General features: G+C 35.9%; 3 protein-coding genes across 3 annotated transcripts in view; 1 reads left to right on the forward strand and 2 right to left on the reverse strand.

Moving 5' to 3' along the window:
- LOC112049698 (TBC1 domain family member 14) overlaps window positions 1-6,483 on the reverse strand; it is a 55,244-nt gene extending 48,761 nt beyond the window's left edge. The window contains exon 1 of the mRNA XM_024087696.2: window positions 5,651-6,483. Coding sequence (XP_023943464.1) covers window positions 5,651-6,063 — 413 coding nt within the window. The 5' untranslated portion in view covers window positions 6,064-6,483. The remainder of the gene's footprint in view (window positions 1-5,650) is intronic.
- On the forward strand, window positions 2,613-4,926 carry LOC112049699 (retinol dehydrogenase 12). Its single transcript, XM_024087697.2, has 2 exons — window positions 2,613-3,456; window positions 4,341-4,926. Exons 1-2 carry the CDS (start codon window positions 2,755-2,757, stop codon window positions 4,683-4,685), a joined length of 1,047 nt encoding a protein of 348 aa, XP_023943465.1. The 5' UTR covers window positions 2,613-2,754; the 3' UTR covers window positions 4,686-4,926.
- Window positions 6,484-7,907: 1,424 nt separating the features above from the next.
- The window catches only part of LOC112049706 (sorting nexin-14), a 49,695-nt gene continuing 41,447 nt past the window's right edge, over window positions 7,908-16,155 (reverse strand). The window contains exons 27-32 of the mRNA XM_024087710.2: window positions 13,981-14,110; window positions 13,057-13,211; window positions 11,770-11,975; window positions 10,922-11,086; window positions 9,877-10,055; window positions 7,908-9,203 (exon numbers count right to left, since the gene is read on the reverse strand). Of these exons, the coding sequence (XP_023943478.1) occupies window positions 9,120-9,203; window positions 9,877-10,055; window positions 10,922-11,086; window positions 11,770-11,975; window positions 13,057-13,211; window positions 13,981-14,110 (919 nt within the window). The 3' untranslated portion in view covers window positions 7,908-9,119. The remainder of the gene's footprint in view (window positions 9,204-9,876; window positions 10,056-10,921; window positions 11,087-11,769; window positions 11,976-13,056; window positions 13,212-13,980; window positions 14,111-16,155) is intronic.

Below are 16,155 nucleotides of genomic sequence, written 5' to 3' on the forward strand. Positions count from 1 at the left end.
ACTGCCACGACACCACCGGTTCGGAAATATGTCTGTTCACGCGAGTCCGGTTTTTTGAAGCGCGTAATGTAGCACGCGTGTAAGCGCTTATGCTGAAACGACCGTATTCGCGCAAAAAATACGCTAGTCTGAAATCAAGATGATGATGATCTATGATCAAGAAAAGAAACAGAAAAGTCAACAAATGTTGCACTTTTAAAATGAACTTCTTCATAATAATACTTATTTATTACTTATTACAAAAAAATATTAGTTCTATAGATTATGTAAAGATGAAAACCAAAGAATTCATATCAAAACTGATCTATTTTCTATTGTACATTGAATATATCAATTTTCAACTATTATTTTATTTTTTTAGATAATAATGTAACTGATATTAGTTTTATTAATTTACTAGCAGACGTCGTTCACCCGCGTGGTTCCCGTTCCCGCAAGAATACGAGGAGAAAATATAGCCTATAGCCTCGATGATAGTGTAGCTTCCCAACAGTGAAAGAATTTTTAAATCAGTTCCGTAGTTTCATAACCTGTTCAATGCAAACAAACAAACGATCAATTCCGTCCTCTTTACAATATTAGTATAGATTAATAGCAAAACAATATATCTACATTTAACTCTATTATAATTTCACTATGAACATTCCAATCTTCTGTTGCAACAGAAAAATCTTACATATCGTCACGCGCCACTTGTATACTAACAGATCAAAAACCCAGAATTGGTCATCGAGCAGCACGCCCAAAAGACGAGAAGACATGAATAATAATAATGAAACGGTCAAAATAACGTAAAATTGTTTCCATTTACTGTTACAACTAGGACAACATCATTTGGAGCTTTAGATCATGATCATTATAACGCGCGGTAAGCCAAACGATCCGCCGAGTTATTTGTTTATTATATTATCGCCAGCTAATTTCTTTTTGACTCCCACTAAAAAGTTTACTTAATGCTTTTGCTGGTCGGTAATATTACTTAAGCATGTTTAATGGAGTTACTCATTAGCCTATAAATTAAAAAAACGGCTGATGAAGATGTTTAATTAAAGAGCTGCTACTTTAAACAATTAATATTTGATTTAGTTTGCTATTTTCCGCCATTAGGGAAAAGCTGAAGTATCGGCACCGCCACTGAGATTCAGAAAATAATATTCTGCGAACGTTTCATTCCTAAGCCGGTGCCATCTTCAGGAGATGGTGGTTCTATAAAGTACATTTGTAAAGTCAATATTTCAATAATATTATTTAAAAGGCATTCTACCAGAGTAGTAGTTAGGTATCTGCTAAATCGTAGTCAACCCACTATGATAAAGTAATAACGCTATGGTCCACCACACATACAAACTACTTACCTGTCGCAATTTCATGCATAATTTACAGACACTTTCGATAATAATTTATTATTATATCAATCGTTGGGATGACTTTCACTGTGTGGTCATTTCTGAGGAATTCATATTTAATTTATAATTAAGTATTATTTGATATTTTAGACCCAATGGTCCGATAAATTTATAGGGGGATTATGAAGCTTCAACTGGAGAGGCCTTAATTCTTAATTATTCAATGATCAGTGGATTGAACTCTACAAAATGCTTCACACCGTTGCATGAATATGTGACATCTCTCTTTTCATCTTATATAATGTTTTGTAAGAAAGAGTAGGACGCAATGATAAATAAATAATGACAAGGCGTTCATTCTTCGATTGGGAGTGTATTACTGTCTGATTAATCGTATAAGCCTTTGAGATAAGATTACCTACAAGTGGTTTAGACGGTCGCTACACGACAGAGTTATAACGTAAATAAAACTCGGAAAAAGTATTACGTAACGTAATACGTAACGGAAACACCACGCCAACTCATCTAGGCATTACAAATTAAAGTGTTTGAGTGTGTGTTAATGTCTCTATAACATTTGGTATTATTTAAACTTTGATCATCTAACAAGTATCTGGTACAGTCCCTGCCATATTCTAGCCCATTCTGAAGTTGTACTGCTGTGCAGCCATAAGACTAGTATACAGAATGGAGTAGAAGAAATAAAAGGTAGGTAGGTATTAATTATTCAATAAAATGAACAGTTCCTTCCTACTGAATAGATTGAACAGAACTGGATCATAATGAGGGTAGATTGAAATTAATAAAACCGTTGGACTTTGAAAAATCTAACAATTTCTGACGCATAAAATCCAACACGATTTAAGTAGAGCAAATCGTATGGTTTACAAACAAATAGTCTGATAACCTAGATACCGGAGTCCGGATCGATACAAAGGTTAAATTTACATAAAACGCACCTAAATATTTTCAACTAAATTGTGCACGGTTGACAAACGTCCGGTTGGTCCTTGCGAACGAGTAGTGAGGTACCTACCAAAGTTTTTAGTAAAGCGATGACGTAATACGTAATGCGCATGCGATATGGCGACCGCAGACACAATAGGAGACCAGTAACATTCCGACCTCTTTACTAATCAGTATTTTGATGATACAACAGCTAAAAGCTAAAAGGATACAAGGAAAAATAACTTTGAAAACAGGTTTGAAAACAGCTACGCCTTGCTCTATCCAACACAACAAACCTCAAGTAAGTTTTTTTCTAACGTAAATAACAAAACAGTTATCGCCGCACACGTCAGGACTAACGGTATACGCCAGACGGAGAGAAAGCGTTGAGGATTCCATTCAAGTGAAAGCCCGCGCGCGAGTCGCATCGTATCGCTGTCATAACCTTTAAAATCATAAAATGCTCGCGATAACAATTGCTGTAACAATAACTGTTGCCTCGGCAATTTACTGGTACGTGAATAGACATAAACCTGTGAAACACATCCTGAGTGAGGCGAGATATTTCCTCGACATGCAAGGAGCCGGCGCCGGCGGTTTGATCGACGACTGGATAAGCGTACGGTGGAACAGGATAGAGTTGCCAGATGCGAAAAATAAAATTGCCGTAATCACCGGAGGCGCTCGAGGCATCGGCACCGAAGTTGTCCGTGGACTTTTAAAGTCAAACGTGACTGTCGTTATGGGAGTAAGAAACCCGGATTCTGTCAAATCTTTGAGTCAATCAATGGAGAATGGAGACAAAATACACGCATACAAACTAGATTTGCAGTCATTGAAATCTGTCAAGAGTTTCGCTGAGAATATATTGGACAAGTTTCCGGAGATAGATATGCTGGTGAATAATGCTGGGATAATGTTTGGGGATTACAAACTGACAGAAGACGGTTTTGAAACACAGTTAGCTGTCAATCATTTGAGTCACTTTTATTTGACACATCTATTGTTGCCAGCTTTAAAAAAAGGGGGAAAAGTTGATACAGCGAGGGTTGTGAACGTGTCTTCATGTGGTCACTATCCAGGGAAGATATATTTTGACGATATAAATATGAAGGAACATTATGACACTACAGCTGCTTATGCACAATCTAAACTGGCACAGGTAATTTATGTAACAGATGGTTTGAACAATTTTTTTTTTATTTTACTAACAAGGTGTCGCCACAATCATATTTATCTTTAAACAGGAAAATACTTTATACATAGACTTAATATCTCAAAAACTCCATTGATACTTTCAAATACATAAGGTTAGAGCAAAATGTTTTGAATGGCTCTTATTTTAAAGCTCGTCTTTACATGTAGCCCATGTAAATTTCAATATCCATTGATGGTGGAACATACATTCTTATTGAATTAAAGGTCAATAGTATTTGTAATTCTATTGGGCATATTTTGATTGGACCAATAAGTTGTTAGTTGTTAGTTGTTGTTGTTGTTGTTGTTGTTGTTGTTGTTGTTGTTGTTCTGTGGAGTAGTGTCTCACTATTCTGTGTTTGCAACAATAATCATTTTTATACTGCTAGTTAATATAATAAGCAAGCCCAACTTTTAGGTAACAATTATATTAAAATGCCTCCACTTTCAATATGCTTTTTATGAAAAAATATCCTTCAATGTCAATAGGCAAACTGTCAATATTTAGTTTTAAAATAAAAAGAAAAATTCTTGAATGCATCAACAGTTTATTACTATCATGAAACAATTTTATCAATATAGTGATGCCACTGATACATAAAAAGAAAGAAACTATTCGACAAACTTTTGTGTGAATACCCCTAATCTTCATTTCTTTTAATAGCCTAAAAAACAGACTTCATGATCTTATCAAAGGCATTTTGGCAGTGCTTTATAAGCCTTATGTTCCTAAAATTTACAAGCATTCAAACCAAAACAGCGATTATGGGTATGATAATTCAATGAAAATACTCTTTGAAGAACCTAGCTAAGTTTATAATAAAAAATAAATATATTTCTTTGTTTCAGATAATGACAGCGAGGTACCTCAACAGGCTTTTAGAACAGAATAATTATCCCATCAAATGTTATTCAGTCCATCCAGGCATTGTTGATACTGATCTATTTGAGAAATCCAACTTCTCAAAATTCCCTTGGCTGAAAAAACTGCTTTTCAAAACACCGGAAAAGGGGGCAGTTTCTGTACTTTATGCCTGCTTTAACAATGATATTCTTAAAAAGGGGGGACTATATATTTCAAATTGTAAAGCAGGATTTAGTAATAGGTTTTCCAGGAATGAAAAACATCAAGAAAATTTGTTTAAACTATCTTGTGAGTTAGTTGGAATTGATGCAGAGAAGTTTGGGATATGAAATGATTGATTTAAGTTCAAATGTTTTGTGGGAACAGAACATCAATGAATTAATGAAAACAATAAGTACTTTTATAGCAATTTTATAAAATTTAAGACCAAAAATTTGGTTAAATCGCTCAAACTATTACATGTAATTTTTTATATTAAATATAATATTATGATACATTTTATAATAAATATAATATTTACATATTGTACTCATTTCTGCATTTATGGAATAAACTGTTTATTTTCTGTAACCTTTGTTTCTATTCGTTTCCAAGTCTAGTAGTTTACTTAATAAATTATAAAATAACAAGTAACTTTATTATTTGACTTTTTTAAAATCAACCGAACCAATAAGGTAACTGGTAAAACTTTCAACATTCAGAAGGTTTAGACCATGATCTTATAACAAATATTGTACACCAGTTTGGGCAATTCACTAGATTTTGCACCAAAAACATCTTGAAGTTTTAAAAAATGAAAGTTTAAGACAATGTGAAAACCATATAGGTAATAGATTACAATGCTGTTTGGAAGTCCATATAAGAGGCCATCTAAGAGTGGATGTCCAAGTCCAATGTGTCAAGTAAAGAAATGACAAAATGCATGTTTGTGTGACATATGAAAGCACAGCTTCAACAAAAATGTACACAGATGTGTTGTTACAGGTATCTATATACTAGTAAACATTATAAGATTATGAAAGATAAGATATTTTTATTATTCATTTCATCAGGTCATTTCCACTTGTCTGCTGTTACAGCATACAAACATACAAATACTTAAAGAAATTATTTTAATGTATGGTAAAATACTTCAGTTTATTTTCCTTTAATTGAACTGTCCATAACGTTTTTAGCTCTGTGATAAGTAATCCGCCTAGATTGCATAATTATGCCAGATTTTCAAGCTATGGCAAAAGTTCAATACACTATTTCTGTACAACAACAACCACTAATTACATTAAAAACAACTCACCTGCTAAAGAATCCTGACAATCCTTTTTTCTTCAACTTTCCATGTTCTTGTACACCAACCTCAGCGAGGTCATCCTTAGATGCACTAGACCCCAACGAGCACTCAGACAAACTGGATACAGTACTGGAAAATGATCCACCATCCTTCCCGCGCTGGTGTCCGCTCACACTGCCCCACTGGAGAGTACTCTTCGGGGAGTCACTGGTGTCACTTTTCTCACAAGTTGATATGGAGAAGTTACCCTCATCGCTAAAACTGCTCTTTTTAGACAACTTGTCAACATCATCCTCAGTAACTTTCTCTACCTTAGGGCTCACGAAATGTAACTGTTTCGTAATGGGATTATAAGCGAGTTGTATATTATCTAAGGCTTCACTCAGGCGCATCCCGCCTTTTTGGCACGGGCTTGACATTGCGAAGGTTCTATTTCAAATATCGAACTGCGTTCACAAACCACATCCATTTTTCAGGTAAACGCACATATTTGTGTTAATTCGATTAATGCCATTGTTTAGCATAATGATAATTTATTTGCGAACATTTAATGATGGAACTCGTTAACTTAATTTGGTATTTACTACGAACATCAGTATCACAAACGAAAACAATCCGTGTAAATAATTCATCACAAACTGATGTTAAGCAAATATTTTTGATAAGAGTACAAACACAGACTAGATTTAGCTATTTGTTTACACTATTCTATTATATTTACTAAAACTTATAATAGAAATATAACTATGTTTTTGTTACACTAAATTTTACGGAACTAAAAACAAAGCAAAGCAACACACCCACTACCTTTTCCTTTCTACTGTAAATAAATTGACAATTGTCAATTGACATTTCACATTTCTGTAGCACAACTATGTTAAGCGATTTGGAAGAAAGTTTCAAGATCACATTGTACACCGGTACTGTAAGGGGCGTTTTAATTTAGTTGGCTTATAGAACTCTTTGAACCATATTTCTGAACGAATCCTAAAATGTCACTGTCAACTTGTAGCGTTTAATTATTGCATGTCTATTTTAATAAATAATATACCTAATAGAAGTTTTTTAATAAGTTTTAAAAGAACTTAATACGTTATATTTTGTACTTTATACGTACATAGTAGTACCCTATACAAATAGTAACAAATATTTTACAAAATAAACAGTTAAATGCAAAATTAAATATTTTAGTAAGTTTTTTTTTTAATTTGCATATTCTCTTACCATTACCATTACCCGAGGTCTTACTTGGTTTACTAGACCACAAAAGGAATTTAACTATTAAAATAAGCATAAATAGAATAAAACTGTAAAATTCATTTTACTGACTGGAATTAATCCTTCTATATTACATGGTAATGGTTTAAATGATAATATATTTATCTATGTATTTAAATTATAGAGAGATTTGTTCATTGGGGTCTAGATTTAGAGACTTGCAGAAATAAAACGTTTTTGTTTTATTAGCGGCTCAGGGTTCGAGCTTTTTGGGCTACGCTGATGATTGACTTGATATTCAAAGTTTACATTATATTCCACTAGATATTATATTACAATTACATTATAATAAACCTGTGAATAAAGTTCACTATTTCTATTCATAAACATGGTTTCAACATGATGAACCGCCGGATAACACTAGAGCGAAGAAGTTGGAAGTAAAACTAACAAGTATGATAATTTGATATTTAAAACTATAGAATAGAATTTATTTTATTTATTAGAGTTAGTGTTACAAATTTAAAAAATCGTATACCTACTTAAACAAATTAAAAAAAACATGCGTTATGATAATTTGTTTACATTATTTTTTCGTTTATGAATTTAATACTGCCTATAATTTATGTATTAAACTCAGTTAATCCAATATTTGCACTAAAATTTTAGAATATTTACTCCCTATTTTTTTAATTTGGCAGGCGATTTCAGTCTCTACTTTCATTAGCCAAACTCTACATTCAGCATAGACATAATATTATAATCCTTGACATTCGTGATCATTCGTGATCAATTCGTGATCATTGATTCGTGGTTTCATCTGTCAAACATAGAGTAGGACGATTATACTGTCAACTGCCGGAAACCCGCGTGCGGGCCACCAATAAATGAAATTCGAAATCCCGCTCGAGGGTCGTGTCCAATCACCAAAGACGAAGAACAAGGAATTAGAGCTAATAGGGTCGTTAAATCGTTACATTCACATTGCACAGGCTATAAAGGTAGAGTGCCGAGGAACTTGAAGTGTAAAATAAAAATGCACGCAAAATATGAAAATAATTTATTTGGTGTATCATTCCTGTTACAAATATTCGTACTCGTAGTACGCGGCCCCGATTTTATCACAGATCGGGCGCGCAGGCCGATAACTAAACTATTACAAAAATATATTTATCATTATTACAAATATTTACAATTAAATACAAATTACTCACGAAAATAATAGAAACAACCAACGAACATTGCTTTATTATAACAAACTAGTAATTGCTCCCAAAAATAAAACAAACATAATTTCTATTTTGTGACATAATACTTATACAATAATTACATGTAATATCATTATAATAAGCCACATTAAAAATGATATTATATAAGATTTTTCTGCCTTACAAATTTCTTTCATACAAAATACTAAGATCAAAATTAAAAGGGGGGGTAAGTAAGGTGAAAATACTTTACGACCTACCTACCTCGTCCGATAGCTACCAAATATACAAAATATATTCATTAAAAATTGGTTGAAATTTCAGAGAATGTGATTATAAACAAGATTTTTACATTTTTGAAAATGTAAAACAAAATTGACGGTAACTAAAAAATCTTGGACCACTCAGTTTTTACCGATTGAATCTTTGATTATATTAATAAAAGAATTCTATCAATTTATCATATTTTCATTTAAAGAAATCTACATAATTTATAATAGAGTTATAAAACAGCTGCTAGAAATAGAGAAAACAATAAATGTAAAAAATGGCCCATTAAAATATTTGAAACTAATAAAATATTAATATCTAATGTTTTTGTGTAATTTAATACAAATAAATAGTCTTTATTTTCCGAATCACTTGCTTAATAAGCTAATAATAAAGATGGTAATAATGTTTTTCAGATAGCATGGGTATGGTGACAGTCGTCTGTATGACGTTCATAATACATACTATTATTGTGAATCTTGGCAAACTTTCAAGAGTGAAACGAACTGTCACCCGCACCATCCTACATGAAACGAACTGGTTATGATGAGATGTTTACTGATAACCAGACAAGTGATATTGAATGCTTTCTATCTTGGATATGTTTAAATGTTTAATTTCTAGTCTAATTTTGGAGTGAACCATCGAGGACATTTTGTCGGATTTGGAAAATAACAAATAAATAAACTATTCACTGTCAATGAAATCTTTTGTACAATAACATCTGTGTCTCTATTGAATACAAAATAAATAAATAAATAATAAAAACTATGAACGTTTCAACTGTTCTCTATATTCGATTCTGTGTTACTCAGTTCAGGAAACAGTTCAATTATGCAGAGATCCAGCAAATTGTACACCAACTGAAAAATAATAAGTTTCATTGCTTTTAATTATGTAAAGTCAATCTTAAAGTTATTAATTTGTAGAGGGCATTTGCTGGTTCTTTCACGTGCAATACGATAATCCAAGTACATGCGTTTTGTAGTCCACAGTGATTCAAAATTCAAAATAATTTTATTTGCAGAATGTGGTAATGTAAATTTTTTTGCCCATAACTATCGCATCTGACTTGTGGACCCTGCTCCAACCCTCACAGTCATGAGTCCTCTGGTCACCTGCGGAATGTGGCAGTGTTAGGTCCGGTGCTGGGGTGGACTCAGACCAATTATTGTATAGGACCTGCCTCGCTAGACGTTACTTTTCTGTCAAAGTATATGATCAACGATCTAATGCGATAATAAAAACTGTCTCTATAGAAACGATGTTAAATAGTTGTAATCGTGTTCGTCGGTTAAAGAGCTCCGTAAAAATACCTTTTTGTGTAATTGAATTGTGTAAAAAACGGGCAAAAACTTCTAGTTTAATATAAGATATACACCAAATCTAAGCTCGTTTTCCAAAGAAAATGACAGACAATTTTGTTCGTGACTATGAGTACGATACAGGTCCTTCTATAATTGGTCTGAGGGGGTGAAGGACGATGGGATGGAGCAGCAGCTGTGGGGTCTGGGCGAAGGGATGAGGGTCACATACCTGTTTGTTGAGCTGCGGGTTCTGTATGAGCTCGAAGGCGACGAGCGCGGCGGAGGGCAGGCCGGGGCCCAGCGCTAGGCTGGCGGCGGGCGGGATGGCCAGTAACAGCTGGTGTCGCGCCAACTGACGCTGCTTGCCAGGATCTGTTCGAGGAGACGACTTCTTGCCGAAGAGAATACCTGTAATGTCAAATCAAATCTGTTTATGGAATGTGATCTAGGGTGAAGACCATAGGAAAATACCACTAATTTACAAAATAGTGTTGGGAGAAAATGTGTGGTAATCAGAGAATTTGACGGCCTCCGTGGCGCAGTGGTATGCGCGGTGGATTTACAAGACGGAGGTCCTGGGTTCGATCCCCGGTTGGGCAGATTGAGATTTTCTTAATTTGTCCAGGTCTGCCTGGTGGGAGGCTTCGGCCGTGGCTAGTTACCACCCTACCGGCAAAGACGTACCGCCAAGCGATTTAGCGTTCCGGTACGATGCCGTGTAGAAACCGAAAGGGGTTTGGATTTTCATCCTCCTCCTAACAATGTTGCCCGCTTCCATCTTAGATTGCATCATCACTTACCATCATTTACCATCATTTTTGAGATTGTAGTCAAGGGCTAACTTGTAAAGAATAAAAAAAAAAAAAAAGATAATGTATATAACATAGCTATGTGAGCGAGGCCATTATTGCACTGTATTCTGTAGTAATTTCAAAATAAATATATTTTATTTATGCAAACAGGTTCGCGTTTGACCATAATCTAACCTGATGGATCTAATTTAAGCGACACGCTTGCCTAGAAGGTGCTTAATCACTCTTGTTTTAAAGATACCCAAATTACAAGACTTAGGCAACACAGACTTGGGAAGGGTTTAGAAAACACAGCCGTGCGTATGGGAAAAGAAGACTCATAGCGTTTTGTACGAGACCTAAGAACATCTACAACATAGGGATGAAAAAATAATATGATAGGGGTAAAAAGACGAAGGGGGTATGACCAAAAACACTTTAGTAACACTAAAGATTATAAAGTTAAGGCAACTTCACACTCACCGTGTCCCAACCTTATCAAATGCGCCAGCCGCCTCTCATTGAGTAGATTGCACAAACAACTGTTCAGAAGTATGTTGAACACGGTGTCGATCAGTATCCGCGACATGCCCACCAAGTTGCCCACGACCCCCGTCACCAGAGCACGTGCTTTTATCACTTTCGACACTAGAAAGTATAAAAAATACATTTATTATTACTACAAAACAAACACACATTGAATTCGTCTATTAACGTAACCAGTGAAATGTGATAGGTCACGTGATCAAGTTATCAATCCGATCTGTCATTTCTATACATTTTTAAGGTCTGTGAAGCGTTAACGTTTGGCTAACGCAAATTTAGGTAGGCAGGGCGGACAACACGACCGGAGGAGCGGAGTGTTAATCGATTGTCAAGGAATTTCTTAGCTCTACATCCATCGGTCACAAGTCCAGGACTCTAAGAAAATGTCGAACAAAGTTTATGATTCACAACATTTGTCAGGACAACTTAATTAACACATCAAACTGTTACCAAAATAAGAGCCTAGAATGGCAGAGAATGAGTGGAGTCACGCACTTGTGGACGTTGTGTGTAGGGTTAAAGACGTCTTTGATAGTTAACTAACACTCCCCTTTTCCACTCAAGCCTATCCCAAGTAACCCATAAACAATTACACAACAAGTAATGTGGACTGCTCGAACGCCACGAGCACACAAAAGCCGATCGTACGACGAGCGCCTTATATCGCAAGTCGTTCCTGCCAACCAAGCGGTACCCCTCTCTAACGCCCCACTCTAAAAAGTCGCGCCACCTGACGTCATATTCATCTCAGACTACTATTTCATACAATAGATTATGTTGCTTACACATGTACATAAGGCACTGCGAGAAGCCGACGACGGTGTCCTGGTGCGCCAAGTCGCACCTCATCACGACCGGCTCCATGTCGAAGTTGTTCTGGAACACGCTTCCGCGGATGTTCCGCGCGTTGGTCGGCCGCTTCGTGAGCTGGTGTGTCTCCTCCACTTCCACCTCGTGCGCCTCCTCGATGTCGCGTGTTGTGCCTTGTTTCCTGAAATTCGTATGTGTGTAGTAAATTGATTTACTTTATTTGCTAGACAAATTGATGAATCCATTAAAACCTCAGCATTACCTGACATAAATGCTCTGGAACTAAAACTGGAACCCGAAATCTAATGAAATACCCTACCGACAAAGACGTACCACCAGGCGATTTAGCGTTCCGGTACGATGTCGTGTAGAAACCAAAAGGGGTGTGGATTCTCATCCTCCTCCTAACAAGTCAGCCCGATTCCATCTTAGACTGTATCATCACTTACCATCAGGTGAGATTATAGTCAAGGGCTAATTTGTAAAGAAAAAAATAATTTTATATGTTCAAACAGTTTTCCAAACATTTTTTCTTTTAGACCACTTTCAAATTTAACTGGTTCTGGTCCTCTGCTAAATTTCTATTCAAAACTCGACAAAAAATGTGAAACATACACCACGAAATAATAGTTTAAAAAAATAGTGAGAATTGATTATTTAAATAATTAATTTACTATTCTGTGAGTGGATGACAAAAAGTAAATTTGTCTAGGAAAAAAGTTATTTTAGCGAACTTTAATTTTTGATATGTACTCACAGCACAAGGAAGCAATCAATTCACAATTATTTTATTTAGAAAACTCCCCATTCGGTATGAAACCAGGTAAACATTCGTGGACCCTGCTTACAAATCATGAACTCCCACTTTTAAGTAACGTCAACGTAGACTACCGCCGTGTCTTCCGTAGACCCCTGGGGGTCTTTGGGAATCAATGGTTAAGGGTCATAACACATATCAATACGGAAACGGATCATTACCGTATTGTCTCGTTTGTGAGCTTGTTCCGAGGCAATTTTGTTGCGATTTCGATAGCTGTTCGTTACACTGGATGAAATTAATGGACGCCGCGAGTTGATACGTCGACAATCCCTTTGCTAGTTGATGACTCTGCTTTTACCCTAAACTGTCTGACGGTTTTCAACATGTAAAAAATTTAATAGTAGGTTGTATAGTAGTCAATTGTGTAATTATTTCCCCATTTCCCAATACTTCTACATTTTTCATTTTTCATTGCAATACAATTGTTCATAAGAAAACTCACAGGGCCTGATATCGCTCCTTATCGGAGGAGATGAGGAAGTTCCTCAGGAAGCTCTCCAGGTGCTGCCCCTTCTCCTTGCGCAGCTTGTGCGCCACCGACTGGTAGATGTTGCCCAGGTCTGAGGCGGCCGCGTTCAGTGTGGACGCCTGCACCAACTGTGGACACGCAGAAACTTCTATGATTGCTTGGCGACTTCGAAAACATTCTATTAGACCTTGTCCAGATTCATCGCGAACCGTATCGCGCGAACTCATACGCGCGTTGTCGAAGAGCTAGACATGAATACATCGCGCGAATTAAAAATACGCGCGTAAATCGCGTGCACTACGCCATACTCTCGACTCGCGCGTGATTCGCGCGTATTGCGCGCGAGTCGAGATACTAGGGACGCCTTGTTGCGTCCAGTTAACGCGCGAACTCTAGAGCGAGTGCACGTCCAACTTCATGTCTCGTACTGAATTCCTCCCCAAATGCTCGCGCGTTGGTACGCACCTTGTGGACGCAACGGTCGCGCGTAATACGCGCGAGAGAATCGCGGCAAATTCGCCCTGTCTGGAGTGAGCCTTAAGTAAAATTGTCGTACCCAACCTCAGACTAATTACATTAGGACATTATTTAATTAGTCATCATCATCATTATCAACCCATAATCGGCTCACTGCTGAGGTCGAGTCTCCTCTCAGAATGAGAGGGGTTAGGCCAATAGTCCATCACGCTGGCCCAATGTGGATTGGCAGACTTAAGAAGGCAGAATTAAGAACTATGAAACATCTATGAAACATCGATTTCGGCAGATTCTTGTGTAATTAGTCTGAGTACCCAACAAATGGTAAGTAAAATGATCATAAATGATCTCTTATAAATAGAACAACAATATTGTAGTGCTTGCAAGGAAATATGAAGTGTACGTTAAAAATTTACATACCATAGAAAAGTCACCATCCACGGTGAGGAACAAGTGAACAAGCTCGCTGGTCTGGAGAAGGTTTATCTGTATGAGCCGCTGCAGAAAGTCCTCATATTTGTACCGTAGAGTTTCTAATGGGCTGTTATCACTGAAAGTAAATATTAGGTTCAATGACAAGTAGTCTAACTAACGTCAACATATCAATGTGGTGTTTTCCTGTAGGTTATTACCCTAGCATCAAAGGATTTAGTGATCACATCAACCCCACACACCTGTATCACACAGGCGATCTCACTTTTATGATTTCCCTACCCTAAACCCTACCGCCAGGGTGATATCGCCTATAGTATCACCCTGGCGGTAGGGTGTAGCAAATTATTGATCTATAGTCCACAACTTTAGGTTTTTTACACAACAATAATACTACTCAAAAAGGTTCTTTTAAGCGACACTTTTCGTTTCGATTCACATACATTTTATTTTTAATAATAAGCTTTACGGCTCTGGGTTCTAGCCCTTTTGAGTCCGGATTCACATACAACAAATTAATTATCACGGACCAATTATAGAAAGACCTGCCCCGCAAGACGTTACCTCTCTGTCAAACAACCAACGATCTAACGCGTTATCGATTGTATCGATGTTTCATTGTTGTAATCGTTTTCGTCGTCTAAAAAGCTCCCTAATAATTCCGGTTTGTGTAGTAAGTAGTCAGTCAGTCAATGGCATGAAAAACGGTCAACAACTTCTAATTCACTAAAAGATGACGTGACGTTTAATTTGAAAATATTTCTATTTTATTTTTGTTATTCTTTACATGGTAGCCTTTGATTTCAGTCTCACTCAGTAACTGATGTTCAGTCAGTAACTGATGATGCAATCTAAGATCGAAGCGGGCTAACTTGTTAGGAGGAGGATGAAAATCCACACCCCTTTCAGTTTCTACACGACATCGTACCGGAACGCTAAATCGCTTGTCGGTACGCCTTCGCGGTCGAAGCCTTCTACCAGCCAGACCTGAACCAATTAAGAAAACCTCAATCGGCCCAGCCGGAAATCCAACCCAGGACCTCCGTCTTGTAAATCCACCGCGCATACCACTGCGCCACGGAGGTCGTCAAAAACATAATTATAATTAATAATAAATTAAAACAATATATAAAAGAAAAATCGATTCTATTCTTCTAACGAACGAACGAACAGCAAAACATTGATCCATTAATTGAATATTCTGTGTACAGATTATAATTATTATTTATTCTTGTTAAATTTTTTCGATGTGTGAGTTTACCTCGTCCCCCTCTAAAAACGACAGACAATTTTGTTTCTGCATTTGGGTGCGATGCATTTCCATGTCTAATTCCTCTATGTTAATTAAATAGAGTTTGCAGAAATACAACACAAACGACATAAAAAGAACCTTAAATACCCCAAGCAGACATGAGTCACAAACCATTTTGAAAAACAAAGATTGAGTTTTATGGGTATTAATATGCATTTATAAAATTAAAGCTTTAATTAATTTTATAAGTCGTATTATCGTATTATCATATCAAAAGAAGAAAGAAGTTGTAATTCAAATGATGTTTTCTTTTATTATAATGTGAATAAAATATTTTCATTTATTGCAGAATTACCTTAAACTATGATTAATTTTTTGATTTTGTATTAAGTGAAAGAAGATTTGAGATTTGACAGTTCACACTTCACAGCACAGAACACTACTTTATTTTTTGTCTGTGACTAATACTCCTACTTCACAGTATTCGTTAACTAAATCCAGTTTGTTGTGCGTATTTTCTTCCCTTATAATTTTTGTTATTTCGTTTTGTTCTCGTTTCGTTGTTATTGTTATTTGTTGTTCGTTTACTGTTTTTAATTTTATTTAGTTTAGTACGAAATTAAATTAGCACTTTAAATCTTAATATTTTACAAATAGAGGCCAAAATTGAAAAGTAGTGTCTTAACAAACTCGTCAAATTCTACATAAAAACGTATATCTAACAATAACCCACACTACGAGAAAACGAGTAAAAACTACTTGTCAAGTTTTTAATTTACGCCTATAATCGCGTACATAATTTTCATAGTCAAGCTACAGTTTTCTATTAGTAATTGAGTTACAGATAGAAGGACAGACGGACATGGGTATGGGTATCTTCAAGTCAAGAGTGAATAGGCATCTTCTAGGCA

Source organism: Bicyclus anynana, chromosome 15 (genome assembly GCF_947172395.1).
Source record: "Bicyclus anynana chromosome 15, ilBicAnyn1.1, whole genome shotgun sequence".
Taxonomy (NCBI): domain Eukaryota; kingdom Metazoa; phylum Arthropoda; class Insecta; order Lepidoptera; family Nymphalidae; genus Bicyclus; species Bicyclus anynana.

What these genes read in the sequence shown, in the direction of transcription:
- LOC112049699 (XM_024087697.2), top strand. Translation starts at nt 2,755, where the DNA reads ATGCTCGCGATAACAATTGCTGTAACAATAACTGTTGCCTCGGCAATT. An exon ending in CACAATCTAAACTGGCACAG is followed by an intron (nt 3,457 to 4,340) that starts GTAATTTATGTA and finishes TCTTTGTTTCAG; the next exon opens with ATAATGACAGCGAGGTACCT.